At 48.2% G+C, this 16,696-nt stretch overlaps 7 protein-coding genes across 7 annotated transcripts; 5 read left to right on the plus strand and 2 right to left on the minus strand.

The window, feature by feature from the left end:
• Positions 1–1,495: 1,495 nt before the first annotated feature.
• Positions 1,496–2,861, minus strand: LACBIDRAFT_301330 (uncharacterized protein; the record flags this gene model as incomplete). Its single annotated transcript, XM_001874070.1, has 6 exons — positions 1,496–1,852; positions 1,902–1,985; positions 2,046–2,205; positions 2,258–2,417; positions 2,471–2,642; positions 2,703–2,861. The coding sequence occupies 6 exons, from the start codon at positions 2,859–2,861 to the stop codon at positions 1,496–1,498; spliced, it is 1,092 nt and encodes a 363-aa protein (XP_001874105.1).
• A 1,190-nt stretch (positions 2,862–4,051) lies between these two features.
• Positions 4,052–6,849, plus strand: LACBIDRAFT_291759 (uncharacterized protein; the record flags this gene model as incomplete). Its single annotated transcript, XM_001873443.1, has 8 exons — positions 4,052–4,234; positions 4,300–4,393; positions 4,447–4,932; positions 4,989–5,266; positions 5,314–5,798; positions 5,852–6,284; positions 6,336–6,487; positions 6,765–6,849. Coding segments are annotated over 8 exons (2,196 nt in total), but the record flags the coding sequence as incomplete, so codon positions are not given.
• Positions 6,823–8,333, plus strand: LACBIDRAFT_301332 (uncharacterized protein; the record flags this gene model as incomplete). Its single annotated transcript, XM_001873444.1, has 7 exons — positions 6,823–6,849; positions 6,900–6,948; positions 6,995–7,564; positions 7,616–7,655; positions 7,707–7,850; positions 7,904–8,131; positions 8,186–8,333. 7 exons carry the CDS (start codon positions 6,823–6,825, stop codon positions 8,331–8,333), a joined length of 1,206 nt encoding a protein of 401 aa, XP_001873479.1.
• A 708-nt stretch (positions 8,334–9,041) lies between these two features.
• Positions 9,042–11,045, minus strand: LACBIDRAFT_301333 (uncharacterized protein; the record flags this gene model as incomplete). Its single annotated transcript, XM_001874071.1, has 7 exons — positions 9,042–9,578; positions 9,637–9,732; positions 9,790–10,489; positions 10,547–10,608; positions 10,661–10,834; positions 10,894–10,907; positions 10,961–11,045. 7 exons carry the CDS (start codon positions 11,043–11,045, stop codon positions 9,042–9,044), a joined length of 1,668 nt encoding a protein of 555 aa, XP_001874106.1.
• Positions 11,046–11,145: 100 nt separating this feature from the next.
• Positions 11,146–11,943, plus strand: LACBIDRAFT_181371 (uncharacterized protein). Its single transcript, XM_001873445.1, has 3 exons — positions 11,146–11,218; positions 11,280–11,501; positions 11,555–11,943. The coding sequence occupies exons 1-3, from the start codon at positions 11,216–11,218 to the stop codon at positions 11,819–11,821; spliced, it is 492 nt and encodes a 163-aa protein (XP_001873480.1). The 5' UTR covers positions 11,146–11,215; the 3' UTR covers positions 11,822–11,943.
• Positions 11,944–12,059: 116 nt separating this feature from the next.
• On the plus strand, positions 12,060–13,590 carry LACBIDRAFT_301335 (uncharacterized protein; the record flags this gene model as incomplete). Its single annotated transcript, XM_001873446.1, has 7 exons — positions 12,060–12,257; positions 12,366–12,419; positions 12,465–12,533; positions 12,594–12,739; positions 12,794–13,123; positions 13,221–13,344; positions 13,405–13,590. The coding sequence occupies 7 exons, from the start codon at positions 12,060–12,062 to the stop codon at positions 13,588–13,590; spliced, it is 1,107 nt and encodes a 368-aa protein (XP_001873481.1).
• Positions 13,591–14,114: 524 nt separating this feature from the next.
• On the plus strand, positions 14,115–15,755 carry LACBIDRAFT_243698 (uncharacterized protein; the record flags this gene model as incomplete). The annotated part of the gene is made up of 8 exons (XM_001873447.1): positions 14,115–14,252; positions 14,318–14,331; positions 14,388–14,442; positions 14,578–14,866; positions 14,989–15,074; positions 15,128–15,288; positions 15,341–15,538; positions 15,593–15,755. Coding segments are annotated over 8 exons (1,104 nt in total), but the record flags the coding sequence as incomplete, so codon positions are not given.
• Positions 15,756–16,696: the final 941 nt, after the last annotated feature.

Raw genomic sequence — 16,696 nt, forward strand, 5'->3', positions numbered from 1 at the left:
CTCCATCATCAAACCAGTGCGGCAACGTCATTAAGGGCTGGTGACAACTGCACCTTTGCCAAAGGACAACTCGTACCAACCCATGATATCTCTTCCAAGGTAGTCATGAAAGCCATGATAAAAGCTGTGACAGGCATGGTCCAATGGTGGAATCTTCCCCTAAATCTCCGCTCGCAAGGTAGCCTCCAGAAACTCATTTTGCATGGGAAATAGTCAATTTCCAGGGAATACACGGATTTCAAGGAACACCCCAACGAATTGGACTTCCATTTCGACCATACGCCTGCTGTGGGGGCCTCGCCGGCCGACGTAGATGCCTGCAAAGTTTCGCAGGCTTAAGGGCTCTTAACCACCGTTCTCTTTCTCAACACTCGAGGTTCCGTTTTCCATTCACTGCCCATCTCATCCTCTGCACAAGTCGACCTATCCGCGTTCTTGTGTGGACTAGGGTCTTTCCCCCTCTTGCGCAGCTTCTCCGCGCTGATCTGGTTCGATGATACACACTTATCCACTGGCCGCGTCAATCTACCGACCACCCACTCAACCCTCCTTAACGTCGAGTTGAGGCCCAACTGGCCTACAGAACCCATCCCTTCTCCACGAGGATTACTAGTCTGGAAAAATTGCAGATATCTTGGGGCCCTACGAAGAACTAACGTCCAGGTGCTTTATGGCCTCGAGTCGTTAGCGTTGCATTGTCACAACGTCGAGGAGACCCTTCCTCTTCTCCGCCGCTCCCGGGACACCTTATCCCGGCTTAGTCTTATAAACAGATATCTCAAAATTGACGAGGTCAAAGCCCAGCTCTACCACCGTGATTATTCTCTCAAGTTTCTCCACATCGAGGTTCTGGATATGAGCACAGACCTTATCGGACTTCTGGACGCCACTCTCCCAGGGCTTCTTTTGCTTCCCATCGTTTTTGTGGAGGAGGCATGGAACGGTGCCAGTGGTCATCTTTTCTTCTTGCTTTGTTTACGAGGGTACTATCGTTCACCGAAACTTTATGGCAGGATTTTGATTCTGTCGTATGTGTTCTATCTTCAATGACCCGGGCCCAGACACGGCTTGTCCGCCTCATAGCATTGTTGAAGACAGAAATATGAAGTTTTGGGGTGAACGTGCCCAGCATCACAACTTTTAAGGGGCTTTCCATACGCAGGATGTCTTGGACAATACTACCAGGCTGTAAGGATGTTCATAGGAATATTGGATACTTTTCGTCGAGTCACGCCATCAACTTTAATTCTACCTGAAGTACATGATCACATTGCCTGTTCTACAGCTTGAGTGAAAGAGAGAGAAAATGGTCGGGAACAATCCCTGAGATCCCCTCAACTATCTTTAACTGCGACAGCATCAAGTTTCAGTCTAATCAGTTGTGAGCGTTGGAAGCACAATGGTGTTAGTGTACGTCGGACTGACCTTTTTCTTCTTCTTCTTTAGTTTATCATCCGCTTCTCCGGTATCCCGTGCTGAACTGCTCAAGATCTATTCAAGGGCTTTTAGTACAACAGAACAGAACACAAAGAGTCCTAACCTCCAAGTAACTTTCTGTTACCTTTTCTGAGTCATCACCTTCTACGACCATCAGGCTTTGACTGTCAATTTGGGTTGAAACCTGCTTTTTCTTTGCTTTCCGCCATTTCCTCTTTGGCCTTGGAAGAATTTTGTCTGCTTGTTGGCCCAGTTTCCCTGCGTCGGGAACCGCATCCTGAGGGAAAATGTTTTCCTGAGAAAAGTCAGGACAAGAAACTTCTGAGTACTCCAAAATCGGCTTTGGAAGAATTTCGTCCGCTTGTTGGCCCAATTCCCCTGCGTCGGAAACTGCATCCTGAGGGAAAATGTTTTCCTAAGAAAAGTCAGGACAAGAACAAATTTCTGAGTACTCAAAAAAAAACCTTTTCATTCTGCGTCATTTCTTCTGTCTGGTCGTCAGTCACGAGCTCACAAAACTGCAGGTTTTCATCCCTGCAATTTCTCACCTGAATCATGCAGGTAAGCTGCGACCCTCGAAAACAAGGAGTGTGTTCAAGTTAGCCCACCCAATCATTAAGGACGCCCATCAGCAGCGGAAGGTCGGTGTAAGGAATTATAGTATCAAAGAGCAAAAGCTCCCCCGTTTTTCCCTTGTCATTCTGGACTCGGAAAACGAAGAACTTCCAGTCGAAGCCGTTGGTAACACACCCTCGGAGGGCATTCAAGCTGTAATCATGCATCAAGGTAGGCATGTGATGGAAGCAAGAATCATACTTACCCGCTAGGACGACGGCAAAACTTTTCGAGAAGTGGTACATACTGGTTGATTAAGGCCAAAGTCAGGGTTAGATGGTCAGTTTGGAAAATCGCGCAAAACTGATGGCTGGCCATGTCGTCTATGTTTGTCGCGAAAATCATAGGCATCTTAACTAAATGCCCTAAAGAGGCAGATCTAAGATGTCATTCAAAATTTATTGTGATTAGAACGTACTTCCAATTGGCGTTCCACCTTTGGAGACTACAAAGTCCACAATCGGACCCATGTCAATGACGTCAGACTCATCAAAGGGAATGATTTGTATCTTGTCCCCATCAGTAGAACTGAAGTGTGCAGCAAGCTGGGTCAAGATGTAACTAGATAAAAATCTTCGGCCTGCTCCGGTCTGACGACGGTGGAGCTTTGTGAAAAAGATCATGCATGAGGAGGGATGTATGTAACGTACCTGTTCAACGGCGACAGTGCGACAGATAACGGCGACTGAGTCGGCTAACTGCCCATGAAAACTCGCGGGAACATTCGATCTCTCCTCTCCTGTAAGCCTGACCTCGTGGAGTTTAGAAGGTGTAAGACGAATGGAGGTGACGACGAGATTGTTGTTCATGGGTGCAGTAAAACGGATGATGCACGGCTTTCACCGTTGTTTATATCAGGGTCGGAATTCGCCAAATCTCCGAGGAGTTTGTTGGAGTGAATAAACCGTAACACCAATTGATTAGATTCTATTAGATTTGTTTGCTAACCGTGAAGCAACTCACTTCCCTCCCATCTGCGTGACTTGGAGGTCAAGCAGGCCCATGGGTGGGTGAATTATAGTTGATACTAAAGCCACTCAGCCAGAAAGTTAGGCCACACAACGAATGAAGTTGGAATGTGGCAACATCACTTGAACATCGCGTCGACGAATATGCACGTATATTGTGCAGTACGTACTACGGTATATGTAGGTTAATCTCTGTAAAACTGTGATGTATAGCTACCATACAACTCGGATGGCGAAGCGACCCCCCCGCAGAATGCGGATACGTAATAATAATGTCAGGGCACATGTTTAGATTGAGGTGCTTACATAGTTATATGTTGCAGTTCAAAGAGCTGAATTCTAAACTGCACCGCGAAGTCGCTGAATTTGAGCGTTCGCGCAAGGGAAACACACACTCTCGGGCTAGTTCCGACTGTAAACGAGTCAACGGAGGAGAGGCGGAGGACTGTTCTAGACGCAACTATGAATCGAACAAGGAAGGAGGAGGAGGAATTAGAACATTGCTAAAGTAGTCTATGGCTCCGATCCTGAGTGGAATATGTAGGGATTTTCGGGAGGTTTTACAAGAGTGCGAGCCTGGTCACTGAAAACTCTTCATCGGTGAACACTAGAAGGGGATTTACATCAGACACTAGGGATGGATAGAGGGTATAGCGGACATACAACCTCAGTCTTTCGAACATTTATTCTCACTTTTAGTTCCTTCGTCGGTCCGACTCTCAACGTCATCATCCGTTCCAAACAAAGTCAATAGCCTGTCCAGATTTTCTAAAATGTTATCCAATTTGCTTTCTACTCCTTGCGCCACGGTGTCGGCAGAGTTTAGTTGGTGAAGTAGCTCTTTGATATCCTCCGCTCCGAGGCCCTGATCGTCAGGCTGATCGGGTCCTGACGACAATGCGGTTGATATCTGTAATATTTCAGCTTCTATATCCAAATTCGTTCCTACGAGTGAGGGAGTCCCGTCGACTGCATTTTGTGGAGGTGAAGTCATTTGGCGAAGGGGAAATTTAAAGTTCCGACGCTAGATCATGACCTCCCTCCAACCTTTCCTCACGTCTCTACTCAAATCCTTGCCCCCTCCCCCTGCTGCACAAGATGTCCTTAATGAACTCATAAAGAAGACTCTACAGGACGCGAAAGACAAAGCGTCTCCAGAAAATCGAAAGAGTCAATGGGAATACTTGCTCAAGAATGAAATATTTATTCTTGCCGTACGCATGTGTTCGACTCTGTATATCAAAGCTCTCATTCCTGAAATGAAATCGGTTTTGACTAGTCGAAGGAAGGCCAGGCTCTCAAAGACCCAAACACGAAATATTACGACGAGTTACGCGACAAGCTTGACGTGGTTCTCACATTCACGGAGCACGGTCAGTTTCATCACTCGACTATCACTAACCAGCTTATGACCTTTGTTTTCAAGATGCCTGCGAGCAAACCTTCCCCTTCATAGTCCTCCAAGACCTCCTTGAGACCCAGACGATCGCCTCTTGTTCTCACATCTTCTCATGGATCGAGGCTCGGGCTGAGAGACTAACTGAGGGAATGGTTCCGCAGAAGGGCAAAGCACTTATCCTCTTACGTACGCTGAACGACCTGCTACGCCGTCTTTCTAAGATGGGGACCACGACAATCTTCTGTGGTCGAATCTTGACCTTTTTGAGTGGCGTTTTCCCTCTTGGTGAGAGAAGTGGTGTAAATCTCCGGGGCGAGTATGGACCCACATGGGAGGGCGTTAGTCTGGGGGAGAAAACCAAGGCGGATGATAAACATGTGGAGATGGAAGTTGCGAAAAGCCTGGAGGAGCCCGAATCGAAGGAAGGTGAGGCGCAGGGTGATAAGATGCAGGTTGACTCCAAAGAGGTGAAAAAGCCGGTGCCAACGGAAGGTCTTGCCGAGAAAAAGGATGGTGAGTCTCTTGACTTCCGTTTAACATACCTTACCGTCTGAGCACGACAAATGCAGCATTTTACAACACATTCTGGGCCCTTCAGCTGCCCTTTTCCAAGCCTCCCCTTTTCGCTGCAGATGGCACGTTCGAGGACTTTAAGGAACGCGTCAACAAAGTCATGCCTGTCATAAAGGAGGCCACTGCTAAAGAAAGGGCGATGATGGGAAGCAGAGGTGTAGCAGGGACTGGAGCTTCCCTCAAGCGGAAGAGAGACCTCGACAGTGAAGAGTCGAACTCAAACGAATATTTCTTCGCGAAATTCCTCACGAGCCCTGACCTTCTCGACTTGGAGGTCAGTTTATCTTTCTTCGCAGTTGAAATTTGGCTGAGTTATTGCAGATCGCCGATACCCATTTCCGTCGCCAATTTCTGTTCCAACTCCTAATTCTGCTCAATCACCTTCTGACTTTCACTAAAACCGCTAAAGCGGCTTGGACCTCCACACGCAACCGATCACTGCAGATGGACTTCACGCTCGAGGACAACGAAGCTCAATGGGTTCAAGAATCTATTACCAAGGTTACTGAGGAGTTACGGCAAACAACCCCCAATGGGCGGATCTTTGCAGAAACTATCAGCGCCATTTTAGATAGGGAGAAGAACTGGGTTCGATGGAAAAATGAGCTTTGTGCTCCTTTTGACAAGGAGCCTTGGTTTGTCGAGCAAGAAGGAAAGTTCCTTGATTTGTTCGATGCAACTGCGCCTATTCGGGCGAAGATGAGGGAACCACCTGAGGACTGGAAATGGCAATTGGGCACGGAACCATTGACTGAAATATGGGACATGGGCTACAGAGATTTGACTGATCTCCAGAATCCATTCCAGTTGAGAATCCGCTTCCATCTCCCCCTATTTTCCTCACCTTTGACATTGCTAGGCCTGGCGACGTGAAAGATTTCGTCAAGAAAATCAAACAAGAAGATGCACGCATTGAATTGCGAAAAAGAAATTTGACCAAGACCGCAGAGCGCCTCGCCCTGGCACAAGCTAGAGCTGCAGCTGCAAAGGCAGCTGTGACTACAGAAACGAAGGAAACGGTTCCGTCAGCGAGTACCTCAGCTGAAACGTTGTCCGCTCCCCGACCCTTAGTCGGATCAAATCAAACGAGCTCTTCTCTTCATCCTTCTCTTCCTCCGAAACCTGGTTCCCCGGTGAAGCCATCACTTTCTCAAGATACCGTACGGAATGCAACACCCGCGCCAGCTGTACCAGTTATAGCTATAGCTGCTCCAGTGCCCGCTCCTTCGCCTGCACCAACGCCGGCACCCACAGCAGCTCTTCCTGATGAGCAAATATCGAAATTTGAGGAGGTAGGCCCGTCTTTATGAACAGGAAAGGCTTCTCATGCACCGTTTTCTCAGAATAAACAACGATGGTCATGGCTCGCGCTCCGTACAGCCCGCGATCAATATTTGCAACATTTCGGAAAGATAGGAACTGGGGACATTGAACTTCTCGCGCAGGAAATTGAGAAGGAAAAAGAGAAGCCCCAAAAGGGAGAGGAGTGTTCAGGGTCGGTGGAAGAACAGGGGTCTGGCACATCTGGCACAGAAAATGGACCTCCAGGGGAAAATTTAGGGGAAAATGGAATGAAGACGGATGGAGAGGGGGATATAAAGATGGAGGAGCGATGAAAGGCAGTGAAAGGCGTTATGTAGATTATTTTTTTTCATACTGGATATCATAATTGCATGTGTTGGCACACGGTTAACGTGATCGGAAGGTTGCTAAATTTCTAGTTGACCGATCATCCGATAAACAGCCGTTAAAAGACTCTGACACTCGCTCAGGTTCAATTCCTTTCGCTCCCCTACGCTCCCTACCGTGCCAAGACCGCGTCAACCACCTATGGCGACACACACATCTCCCCTCAAAGTATGTCGACGCGACCTCGCCGTCAGGAATCACCCTAACATGTTGATCAGAATGTACTCGTGACTGGAGGGGCTGGCTACATTGGTGCAATTTTACCATGCATGGGCCCAACATTCATCGTTGTCTAACGGACCTCCTCTGACAGGCTCACACGTCGTCTATGTCCTCCAAAAAACAAGGCAATACAAGGTTATATCGATAGACAACAATCATAATTCCAACCCGGCAGCCCTCGACCGTGTATCTCAGCTTTCAAAAAGCGAACTGCCTGCGGACGCTACGGAGATAGATATCCAAAGCACTGAAATTGATTCGCACAAGTGTGATCTCACCCAACCAGACCAAGTTAGAGCTGTGTTTGAGGCTTATGGCAAAGGTGGCATTTGGGGAGTGGTTCATATCGCTGTAAGCAGCCTCTCTCATGTCCCAAAGACCAATACTTCATGTCCCTTTTCCTTCTCAAAGGCCTACAAGGCTGTTGGAGAATCCTCAGAGATCCCCCTGACGTACTACGCAAACAACGTGGCAGCCTCTGTATCACTATTGCAAATAATGGCGGAATATGACTGCCATCGCATTGTATACTCTTCTTCGGCGACTGTCTACGGGACACCTCCCATTATACCCATTCCCGAAACGACGCAAATGCATGCCTACAGTCCTTACGGAAGGACAAAAATTATGGTGGAACATATCATAGAGGATCTGTGTCACTGTACGTCATATCACCGATGTCTCGAAGTCTTCAACGTAACATTTTCAACAGCGGATAGAAAGTGGCGGGCTGTATCTTTACGTTATTTCAAGTACGCATAGTCCGCACATGTCTTTCGGACCTTCGACTAACATTCTTATAGCCCAGCTGGTGCCCACCCGTCTGGTCAAATTGGCGAGGATCCGCGCGGTAGGCCCGGAAATCTCCTCCCCCTTCTGGCCCACATGGCCGTTGGTCGTGTTAAGGATGCGACTCTCAAAGTTTTCGCAAATGATTACCCAACCCCGTATGTCTCGCTTACACCTTGGCGTGTGTGTATGCGTGTTGAACCTCTTCCAGAGATGGGACGTGTGTTAGGGATTATCTACACGTACTCGACCTTGCGTCTGGTCACCTGTTGGCATTGAATGCACTCGGACCGGATTCCAACGTTTTCGACCCTGAAGCCACCGACTTCTACAAGGCATATAACCTTGGAAAGGGCAAGGGGATGAGTGTCCTTCAAATTGTTGAAGCAATGCGGAAGGCCACTGGATTTGACTACAAATACGAGATCGTCGGTCGGCGGTGGGTGGTTTCTGGGCTCTGATATTGCCCTACTGACGTGATATTCACTGTCAGGCGTGGAGACGTGCCTGACCTGACTGCCGACCCATCCCTTGCTCAGAAGGAGCTCGGATTCACCGCGCCGCAGGATCTAGAGACCATGTGCAGGGACTTGTGGAACTGGCAAACCAAAAATCCTTTTGGATATGGTGAATGCTACTGATTATCGGCGGCAACAAGTCTAGAGCTGCCGATACCAAAATTGCGCAAAGCACGCAGCTTTTAGGCGCCATCAACTAATACTTTCTCCCGTGGCTTTGTGTCGCGTTACACTTTCCCTTTTGTTTCACTGGTTGGTTCCTTGTCTGTTGTGATATTCCCGTAAACGTAGCCTATTTTAATGCCTTTTCAATGTGTCTTCATCGGAATAGAAAGCGGAGATCAGGTCTTCCGTCCCACCGATGATTAGCAATTATTTGCCCATAAGATGAGCTTTCAATAGGTTCACGGTCATTCTTGCCGTTTTCGAGAGAAAAACTATTCGTGGAAGGAAGGAAGAGCGGAAAGTCGCTTCTCCTGACCCCATCATCTTGCAGGTGGGCATCTTAGAGCTGGAATTGCGGAACTTCATGCTAGTAACATGGGTCGAAGTAATTATTTGAAGACTCGTTTGCCGGACTCGAGAGCACAGCTATTCGCTCCTCGCAGGTGAAGGGGGCTTTATAGGTACAAGTTGGCCGAGGTTCTTTACCTTGGCGCACCACTAGAAAGAGAATAGAATCGTTCAAAATTTGCGGGAAACACATCTCGTTCGAGCGTTTGGTGCTATTGAACAACAACGATCGTCGTATACGATGGAGCCAGTGCTCAAGGTAGCTGACCGAACAAGGGTTGACCAGACTTGAGCTCAATTAGACGGTCGAATGGGTTGTCAGTGGGCGAAATCGGGTCCATTCCAGATATCAAACGGGATGCAGAAATGATAATTGTTGCTACATTGGGTGAATCTTGCCCGACTCTTGATCATTTCTTGCCTATAAACTCCAGCTTCTTCGTCTGTCATCAATCCCTCAGTATGCTCCATGATATTGTCCAAAACCTCTATTGGCAGTCGTGGATCGAGACTTTCGTTGAGGGCTTTCCGAATCCATGTCTTTTGTTGAGGACCAACCGATGAGGTGGACACAATGGGCTTTATATCCGGATCGACGAGCAAGAAGTGAATTAGCGTCATTTCGCCCTCCTTCGTCGAGTCAAGGATTTCGAATGGAGTGTGACGGTGTTGGTAGATATTCGGGAAAACAAGGCTGAGACCTGGACGAACTGGAACGGAGCCAATGTATTGGTGACAAGAATCACCATCGGTGAGCCCCCATGTTCTTAACGTGGCGCCTGTGTCGCCAGCGAAGAAGCCACGAGGGTAGGTAACGGCCATACGAAATTGGAGTGAACTTGATGTCAAGTTTTCCTATTTGCAACGTAGTTCAGTATGTTAAAAAGTCTATTTCCGTGAAGGAGTGACACACGGAAGATAAGACGTGAATTCCACAGGCTACAATACGTTCACTTCGCATGCCTTCTGCATGCCACTCTGAGCCCGGGAAGCTAGGTCCTTGAGGGGTCTGCGCCAGAAGAGCCAGTCAATGACATCGTCGGTCATGATTCCCATGATAGCTTACCAAGTGGACTTTGGAGACGCGGAGCACAACCTGGACATTTCTTCCCTTCAAAGTGACGATGTGTTTCCGGTGTTCGAGCCCACCAAGATAACCGGCATTAGGAACGTCCGGTAGCTGCAGCGGTCGATTCATAACCCACTCCCGTACCTCCCTTTCATAGTTCAACCAACCATCTTCATCATCGGAAAATTCTGGGCACTCGGGTTCGTCCCAAATGGTGTATGTACAAGGTCCAAGTATTCTTTGCGTGAGTGGGTTGTTTCGGTGCAAGTCTGTCAGGGTGTGTTCGAAGAGTGGTATGAAACCTGAGAGGCAGGTTTCGAGTAGGTTATACAGGAATGAGTTCTCAGGGTGTAGGTTATTTATGTAGGAGGAAAACTTGACGGGTGAGCCATCTGCAGGTATCCATACATCGGCCGGAAGATATGCGAATTGAGAGCAGACAGTATAAATATCTGTTGAAGGAGGCGGGGACAAGGAACGCGGTGGGCGGTGTGAAGAGTTGGACACAAGAGTTTGGTTGTACACCAGGGAGTAGAGCATCGGTTCGATGACAGAAATTGTCACGCCATCCTCGTTCCTCCTCGTAAGGTGGAGGCTGTCCTTCTGAAGTTCACCCAACTTCTCTTGAAGCTGGGCAATGGTGGCTGATTCAAGAAGCGAATCAGACTCCCATATGCGCTCGAAGCAGGAAACTTGGCTATGAACGTTGAGCAATTAAAGAGGACAACATATATCAGTGCGTATATTGACTTGCCAGCCATTCGCTTCATCCAGTAAGGATTTGTATCCGGCCAACTCGTCTAGAACGTAATCGATCTTCATTGTAATGGTCAATGTTGCAACATGGTATACGTCCGCAAGGAGTCACCTGTTTCTCCGAAAGCTGAACTTCAGCACTTGAAGATGGCGTTCTTACGTTCCATAGACTTTTACGTGCCTCCTTAGCCCAGGAAGATCTCGCATCTTGGTTTTGAAAGGATTTCCACCACTCTGGCTTTCGTCGAAGTTCGGCCGAGAATTGCGACATGGCCAACTCGGACAGCTAGAAATCCGCATGTGTCTACGCGTTTATTAGATAACAAGCGGTTATTGAATGCTCACAGTTCTTGGGTTATCTGGGGGACGTCCGTAAATATTACTGAGGCTAATGCGAAAATTCGTTGTGTACCTCCTACACCACCCAAATAATGGATCCCAAATAGAAAAGGGTGGCGATAGCCTTTGTGGTGATCCGCTGGTAATGCATTGGGCATGAACAGTGCTGACAGCCTGGTTCAGCTGAAATGATTCTGAGTGGCAGTTGTTGTGGACACCAAATCTCAATTCAGTGACGTGATCGAGTTATCTAATCGCGGAAACATTGTAGCAACGAATCTTACGTTCACTACTACCGTGGTCCTCTCACAAATTGCAACTGTACACCATGGTGCGAATGCCATATTTATCAGAGATGCGCGATTTCTCATCACAATGTTCGAATCAAAAAGTCTCAATGGGAAATCCGCATGTCAAACTCGAAGAAAGTCCCGTACTTCTTCAACACAGAATCCAAGCAATCTGTTTGGGAGGCTCCACCCAACTTGTCCGAAGAGGAAATCAAGGGGCTTCCGGGGTACGAATACTTGAGCAACCCGCACGCCGGTCAAGTCCGCGCCAGCCATCTGTTGATCAAGCACAAGGATAGTAGGCGCCCTTCAAGCTGGAAAGAGGTGCGTGACTGAATCTTGATCTTATGGTTTGAGGAAATCAAAATTCCATAAAGGAAAACATTACCCGTACAAAGGAGGAGGCTACTGAGATTTTGCGAGGACATGAAGCGAAGATCAATGGATCCACTGACAAGTTCACGGAATTGGCGTCGAAGCACTCTGATTGTTCGTCGCACACGCACGGTGGCGACCTTGGATGGTTTGGGCGTGGTCAAATGCAGAAGCCGTTTGAAGATGCGGCGTACGGGTTGAAGGTTGGGGAGATCAGCGACGTTATTAGCACTGACAGCGGTGTTCATCTGGTGCTGCGCACTGGGTGATTTGGTTGGGTACTCATGGACTCGTAACAGTGGAAGGAAAGGAAAAGGAAAATGTCAGAAGTAACTTGAACGAAACTTGTATGACGCTACTAGACAGAGTCTATGTGAAGTTTTGTTTGCCAATTGCCTACTCGCGCAAACACCTCCAGCTATAAATAACGTCACGGTTGAACCGTACAACTCAAGTACAACTCAAGTACGAGGTAAGTATAGCGGTTTCGAGCAATCGCATATGTTCATGGACACATATGGTCCTTCTCCTTATCTATGGGCAGCTCTTGTAGTAACTGCATCCATTCTTTTCCTCTCTGTCACCTTTTTTACGGTGAAACGTCCTCAAGCCTCTAAAGCCGCTTCAACTGTCCCCATGTCCACTGTGCCACCACCTGCACCAGGCAATGTTAGCGTTTCAAAAATATTCATTCACCCTATCAAGGTGTGTGGATTATCCAGACCTCAAAAGCGTTGATTCGAGTTTTCACGCCCATTATCTTACTCGACTTTTGCGGCTTTATAAGCGTTTTCGCTGACATGCGCAATGTAGAGCTGCAGGGGGATTAGTGTCCAAAGCGCGAGATATACTCCGGAGGGTATGGAGGTAATTTGGTTTGCTACTCTGCTCGAATAAGCCTCATGTCCGCAGAACGATAGAAAGTGGTCCATCATCGACGCAGAGAAGGTGGCCATCATGACCGCCAGAGAGTTTCCAAAGGTCTTATTCAGGTTCCTGTCCCATGCTCCGCGGGGGTTAAAGGGTCTGCTCCTTTGACAGATGGTCCTGATAACCCCTCAAATTGAAGTGGATACTTCTTCGCCTCACAGTGGACTCCTCAAAGTTTCCTTCCCAAAAGGCTCAGGGTGTGAATCGTTTTCCATTCCGTTACAGCCTACGGATTCGATTCTTCAAAGTTGGAAGATGTGAGTTGGTTTTTGGCAGGAGACATGAACATCAAACCAATGCAATGCCTTCAGTTTGCGTGACGTAACCATATGGCCAACGCATGACAAGGTTGATGGCTACATCTGTGAATCCTTGTCCAGTGATACCCCTTCCCCGTCGTCGATACTGTCAAAATATTTTGGAAAACCGGTCCATCTGATTTACAAAGGACCTCGCCCACGGCCGATCGACCCCACTACAAGCTTCCCGGACCTGAAAGCGACGGCGATTTACCAAGACATGTATCCTTTGCTGGTACTCTCGGAAGAAAGCACCACTTTGCTTGAACAAGAGCTCCGCGGTCATGTCGGAACACAGGGCATCCACGAACGATGGAAAACAGACCCCGTTCCAATCGAGAGGTATGCAGTTGTCTGCTACACTTCGAGAGAATTTGCTCTCGGGTGCAAAATGCTTCCGGATGAAGTGAAGATGCTAATCAACACCCCCGCCCCCTAGATTTAGGCCAAATATTATTTTTAGAGGTGGTGGGGCGTTCTCTGAGGATCAATGGGAGGAGATTTCGATTGGATCCAAAGGCGCTCCGACCATTACGCTAGTTTCCAAATGCACCAGATGCTTGGTATGCTTGTTATATTTTCCGAGGTGTCTGCTGACCGGTGACCTTCACAATTTCCTTCAGTTACCCAATGTTAGCCCAGAGACAGGAGAGCGTGATAATGCTGTCCCGTACAAGGTCTTGATGAAATTTAGGACTGGAATAGATCCAGCGCAGAAAATGAAACCGTGCGTTGGCTGCAATGGCGTCCCAGCATCGGATGGGGTGGTGAAAATTGGTGACTGGGTTTATGTGAAAAAGATGATATGACTGGGTGTCATCGAGCGTACGTAGATGCTTGAAAGTCCGCAAAGAGGAAGAGATCGAATGTTTCTATTCGATAACTATACATGGCTTTCTCGGATGACACGAACAAGAATTGGATCAATAATGGATGGACATGTCCTCAAGCTTAGCGCCCTGTCCATATGTACGAGGATTCGTGACATCAGAGGTCAGGCACAGACGTGCTGCATACGTAAGCATAGCAGATCGAGATCTATAGCAGCCATAGGCGCGATTTCAGGCATTCCTTTTCATTTTTAAAAGAGAAAGCTTTACGAGGGAGTTCTAGGAGAGTGCGTGTACGACAATACATAAGGGCACACGCCAAAAATCAGAGGGAAACAGCTGTTAAGGAGGGTGGTATGACCTAGGTCACGTGAGAAAAACTGTCAAGGAGCAAGCGGGTTGATCCAATTGCGAACCAAGATCTAACGTCTGTAGGGCTCTCCACGTCCATTTGCTGGCCGTCCTACACCCACGGCGCTTCATTATCTTGCTCGCCGTGAAATATGGCCAGGTCAAAATGGATCTCATTCGTTGGTCAACAAGCTCTGGATCGAGCAGCAGCCGCAGCGGACTCGAGGCCCAAAGTACCACCCTCACCCACCGTATCCTCTGCGGATGCGAAGAAGTTTGGCTTGGAGAATGTATGTAGTTCTTATCCTTGGTATTTCTGTGAAGAATTTAATTTTTCTTATCCCAACTACCTCAGTTCGGTAATACCTGGTGCGGCTCTCATCCATAAACCTGGTTGTATCGTCTAATATCATATTATCTACTAGCTATGCAAACTCGGTCCTACAAGCTCTATACTTCTGCACTCCTTTTCGCGATCTCGTGCTTCAGGCGCACGACCCTTCGACGTCGAAGGCGGCGCAACCTCCTACAGGCCAACCCAAGCCACTAGCGCCTCTAGTTCCAGTCCGACGAAAGTCTGAACGAAAGCCATCAACCTCGGGACATCCGGCTGAGCCGGCGGTTACCCTACCATACGCACCAATACCCCCCATACCCTCATCACCCCCTACCCTCTTCTCCGCTCTACGATCCTTATTTCTCTACATCTCATCCCATCCGAAAGAGAGGGGAACGGTCTCTCCCCGCGCCTTCATAGACAAGGTCAAGGAACTCAATGAGCTCTTTCGGGGGACCATGCATCAAGATACACACGAATTTCTTATGTTTCTGCTCAATAGAATAGTGGAGGAAATAGAAGAGGAACGGAAGGAGTTGCTGAACGGCGGAGCAAAGGAAGAAGATCGTGAGCGAACCCATACAGTTGGTTACATGCGAGAGATCATTGACCCATTTTTGCAGTGTCGAGTTCCAATGCAACCACATCCTCGAAAACACCGCCTACCGTTGCCACGGGCTCAAATTCAGGAACAAGCCCACAAGACGCTACTCTTGTGCATAAGCTGTTCGAAGGCGTGCTAACAAGTGAAACTCGATGTTTGACCTGCGAAACAGTATGTCGTCAAGCGTTGAACGATTGAACTTGCGTTTATCTACGAGTTCACAGGTTTCTTCACGTGACGAGTCTTTCTTGGACCTATCCATCGATATAGAGCAAAACTCGAGTGTCACCGCGTGCCTCCGACAATTTAGCGCGAGCGAGATGCTGTGTCAGAAAAACAAGTTTTTTTGTGATGCGTGTTGTGACTTGCAGGAGGCGGAGAAACGGTGAGTAACTTTGAGTCTTGTTCAGTATCATTCCTGATGGTGCACTTGTAAGCATGAAAATAAAAAAACTACCAAATGTTTTGGCTCTTCATCTAAAAAGGTTCAAATACCAAGAAGACGTAGGGAGGTACATCAAGTTGGCTTATCGCGTCGCTTTTCCCATGGATCTCCGGCTGTTTAATACGGTCGACGACATGGACGACTCGGACCGACTGTATAACCTTTTTGCCGTCGTAGTTCATATTGGAAAGTTAGTCAGTTTCTTGGTTTCCAGCTTAACATTTGTGTGACGTAATCGTCATAGCGGACCTCACCACGGCCATTATATATCTATCATCAAGACTCATGGAAGTTGGCTTGTTTTCGACGATGATAATGTATCAACAATACCAGAAAGCGATATCCCAAAATATTTCGGCGACTCTAACTCTGGATCCGCGTACGTCTTGTACTATCAGGCTGCTGACATTGATACCGTATCTCTTGGATTGCGTTCACCGGACCCCGCCCCTTTGGAATCTTTATCAACCAGTGCATCAACACCTTTAATCCATCCCACTTTTCATTCAACTCCGATTCTGCCACCTGGTCTAGACCCCGATAACACTTCATCTGACGCCAGTGATCCTTCATTCCCTATCACCCCTTCCCTTGGTACCCACCTCCCGGAGTTCCTTGCGGACAAACCAACGTTGGTTGTAGCGCCTGTGACAGGTGCTGTTCCTGAACAATCACCCTTCCCGAATTCTGCCACACCTACCTCGCCCACAGGGATCACAAAAATTTTCAACACTTTGCGACGGGCGCCATCGATATCCGTACCTCGTGGGAGCATAGGAAGTGCATCTGCCGCTCATGGCCCGGATATCAGGCGCTCAGGTGTCGAGAGATCACCCAGACCATCTTCCTCCACCCCTTCATTGACAGCTGATGATGTCAGAAGATCACTAGAACCGCCACCGCCATTACCGCCATTACCTCCAACTATCCATGCAGCCGCACCAATACCAATACCACAAATAATAAGCGGAGAGGAAAAAGAGCCGTCGAAGAAGTCCTCTGGTGGCTGGTTCAGGAAGCGAAAGAGTTTGAGACTCAATGATAAATCGCGACCTGAAGACTATCCAGCCTCTCCTGCCCTACCATCTTCCCCCGCCCACGTCCAACGGGGGGATGGCCCTGAAGAAGCCCAGTCGTCGACGTGGTTCAAGACCTTTGATCAATCGAAGCGAGACCGTAAACGTCGACCGTCTGAAAGTGGTCTTTCAGGTCCCACAATAGATGGACTTCATCCAAATAGACCACGGCCCAAAAGTACACACACCGGCGTACCAGTAGGAAAACACGAGCGAGAGCGACATCATCGACCGAACGGATACGACGAGAGTCCCACACCAAGCTCAGCATC

Source organism: Laccaria bicolor, genomic scaffold, assembly GCF_000143565.1.
Source record: "Laccaria bicolor S238N-H82 LACBIscaffold_1 genomic scaffold, whole genome shotgun sequence".
NCBI classification, from domain to species: domain Eukaryota; kingdom Fungi; phylum Basidiomycota; class Agaricomycetes; order Agaricales; family Hydnangiaceae; genus Laccaria; species Laccaria bicolor.

Excerpts from the sequence above, each read along its gene's own strand:
- LACBIDRAFT_181371 (XM_001873445.1), top strand. Across the intron at positions 11,502-11,554 it reads GCCCTTCAAGCTGGAAAGAG|GAAAACATTACCCGTACAAA; the intron begins GTGCGTGACTGA and ends AATTCCATAAAG.